Source organism: Arachis ipaensis, chromosome B10 (genome assembly GCF_000816755.2).
Source record: "Arachis ipaensis cultivar K30076 chromosome B10, Araip1.1, whole genome shotgun sequence".
Lineage (NCBI taxonomy): Eukaryota > Viridiplantae > Streptophyta > Magnoliopsida > Fabales > Fabaceae > Arachis > Arachis ipaensis.
In genome coordinates this window covers 4,293,777-4,296,901 of record NC_029794.2, presented here as the reverse complement: position 1 = coordinate 4,296,901, position 3,125 = coordinate 4,293,777, and the positions used below count along the sequence as shown (strand labels likewise).

At 31.1% G+C, this 3,125-nt stretch overlaps 1 protein-coding gene across 1 annotated transcript; it reads left to right on the top strand.

Moving 5' to 3' along the window:
• Positions 1,089 to 2,694, top strand: LOC107621958 (dof zinc finger protein DOF1.1-like). The gene has a single exon (XM_016323908.2). The coding sequence runs from the start codon at positions 1,617 to 1,619 to the stop codon at positions 2,310 to 2,312; it is 696 nt and encodes a 231-aa protein (XP_016179394.1). The 5' UTR covers positions 1,089 to 1,616; the 3' UTR covers positions 2,313 to 2,694.

Genomic DNA, 3,125 nt, shown 5'->3' with positions numbered 1-3,125 from the left:
CCTATCTTTTATTATTATTGTTTTGTTCAGATTTGATAGACAAATACATAAAAGTTTAGATTTTATCTTTTTCAATTAAATATATTAATTCTAATAAAATATTAATTATATATACATTTTTGTTGTATTGGGCCAAAAAAAAATAATAATTTTTGGGCTATAATAAATTGTTATTAAAGGAACATATTTTATTGTGTTTACTTTATCAATAAAATTAATTAATTTTCATTAAATATTCTAAGTATGCAATAAATAATGTTAAATACTATAAATAATAAATATTTAAAAAATAAACATACAAATTTAAAGTTTAGTCTCTAAATTATTATGTATAACACTGAACTTTTTTTACATTTTGTATAAGAAAATAATAAGTGTTATTTTTATTTTGTGAGAGTAACTTTAAAAATTTTTTGTCATTTTATTTATGTAGAAGTAGTATGTTTTAATTTAGTATAGATGTAATCACAAATCAAAGAATCCTATTTGCATTTAAAAAAAAATTAAAGTTCATCAATCAAAGGGTCATATTTGTGTAAGTTCACAAATCCGAGAATCGGTTTTGTGTCACAAAATTGGAAGGTCGGTTTTGTATTTTAAAATTTTAAAAAAATTAAAACTCACACAAATGAGAAGATCAAATTTGTGTAAGTTTACAAATCGGAGGGTCGATTTTGTTTTTTTTAATATTTATTGTTTGTAGTATTTAATATTATTTATGCATACTTAAATATTTAATAAAAACTAATTAATTTTATTGATAAAGTAAACACAATAAAATATATTTCTTTAATAGTAATCCATTACAATCCAAAAATTATTATTTTTCTTTGGCCCAAATTTTTTGATCCAATACAATAAAAATATATCTGTAATTAAAGTTTTATTAGAATTAATATTTAATTAAAAAAGATAAAATATGAACTTTTATGCATTTGTCTTATCACATAAATAATAGCAAGAGATAAATGTCACTCCTAAACTTATGTCAGGTTAGTTTTTTTATGTGTAAAAAAAAATTATTTTCACACTATAAAATTCACCCATGAGATAACAACCTAGAACTTTGATCTATCTCCCATTGAATTTAAATAAATAAATAAATAAAATGAAAGTGTGAAGAACTTAGCAGAAGCATGAGAGAGAGAAATAAGGAGGTTATTGGGTTCTGACATAGCCACCATTTTTCATTGCACTGCCACCTCTATCTACAGCCCCGCCGCCTCCTGTATTGTGGTCCTTTCTCTATACTCATGTTGACCACGTTGACCTCATTCAACCAAATTTCAAGTGAACCCCACACAAGTTTTTTATTTCCATCTTTGCTCCCTTGTTCCATTTCAGTTTATTCAAAACAAAATTAATTAGGAGCCAGCTTTTAAGCGGAAAAAACCAATCTATTAAGATTTCAGAATATAGTGAATTAATTGTATCACATAGTAGGAGATTTATTCAAAGATTTGTTGGTGGTTCTTTCTGCGTATTTTTGGGTAATTAAAGTGCATGCAAACATGGTAACAATTGCCGCGGTTTTACTCTGAACCCAGCCGATCCTTCACATATATATAAAGACATAACCACACACACTAAAGGATCATCGGAGAGCAGAAAAAAGCATGGAACAAGAAGGAGAAGGAGGAGAAGACACGAACAAGAAGGAGAAGCAAAAGCAGTTAGTGGGAGATGCAAAAGCAGCAGCAGCAGCACAAGTAGCAGTTGCAGTGAAGTGTCCAAGGTGTGATTCCATGAACACCAAATTCTGTTACTACAACAACTACAGCTTGTCGCAGCCTCGCTACTTCTGCAAAGCTTGCAAAAGGTACTGGACACATGGCGGAGCCTTGAGGAACGTTCCCGTTGGTGGCGGTTCTCGCAAGCCCAAGCGTGCAAAGCTTGCTACTAATCATTCCTCAGAAGCTACGGTTGTGGGGGTTCCGGCTCCTTCTTCTGTTTCTTCTGTCACTCCATTTTTCCAAGGTGGTGTTGGTGGGTTTCTGTCTTCTTCTCTTGGTGGTTCTGGTTTTAACAATGTGGGTTCCCATCATTTCTTTGATCAAATGATGATTGGCGGCGCAGATGAACAACAAGGATTCATGATGAATGAGAATAGGGCCCTTCCTCTCATGAACCCTGATGGATCTATGTGGAGTACTTTGATGACCACCACCACTCACATCAACAATAATAACAATTCAAGTGGTGCTTCATCTTCTGCTTCTGCTTCTGCTGATGCTGCTGCTTTGATGCTGAATCAGTGGCCTAGCACTGTCACAAGGTTTCCCCCTCCTCCCCCGGATCCATCATCTTTTTGAGCTCTGTCTCCATGATCAATCATGCTTTCTCCTGCAGCTTCATTTGTTTCTTGCTTAATTTCGGTTTTAACCGTTTTTAGCTGAAACAATGCTATTAAGTGTACATCTTCAACTTTTTGATCCATAGGTGAAAAAGAAAAATAAAATCAAATAAAAGATAAGATTTATCTTTTATACCAATAAAAAAGATGTACACTTATATTAATAATATATCAATAAAGTAATATGAAAAACATGTGCCTATAGTATATATGTTATGGACTGCTTGGATATTGTTTCATAGATTAGAAAGAAAGGTGAAAAAAAAGAGGTGCATAGAGATATATATTGTGATCTGGTTTGGGTTAGCTAGGGTGTTGAAGAACTGCTTTAATTTACATAGCATTTTCTTATTGTCATAAATTTTATGGGATGAATGAAGTTTTTTCTTTCTTAGTTAGTAAGATTTTTGTTATTGCAATAATTATGCAGCACTATGTTTTGATTTGTTAAGAAAGTAAAGTGGAATTGAAATAATAAGTAACAGGATCATTGAATAAATTAAACTTATTTTGGACTAATTGAACGCATAAAGCTAACAAGTAAATTATGTGTTAAAAAGAAAAAGATGATGATGGAATGGTTGTTGAATAATGTGGTTGCATGTGGGTCATTCAAGATCTAAATTATATAGTATGCTACCTCTCTTATTATAGCTTGCATTAAGTCCCATGTATTATATTTTGTTTTTATTTGCACGCAACACTGTTATGTTTTGTTTTGGTTGCGATTTAATATAAAACTAGAATTAGATATGTGCCGTTGGGAGAAAGT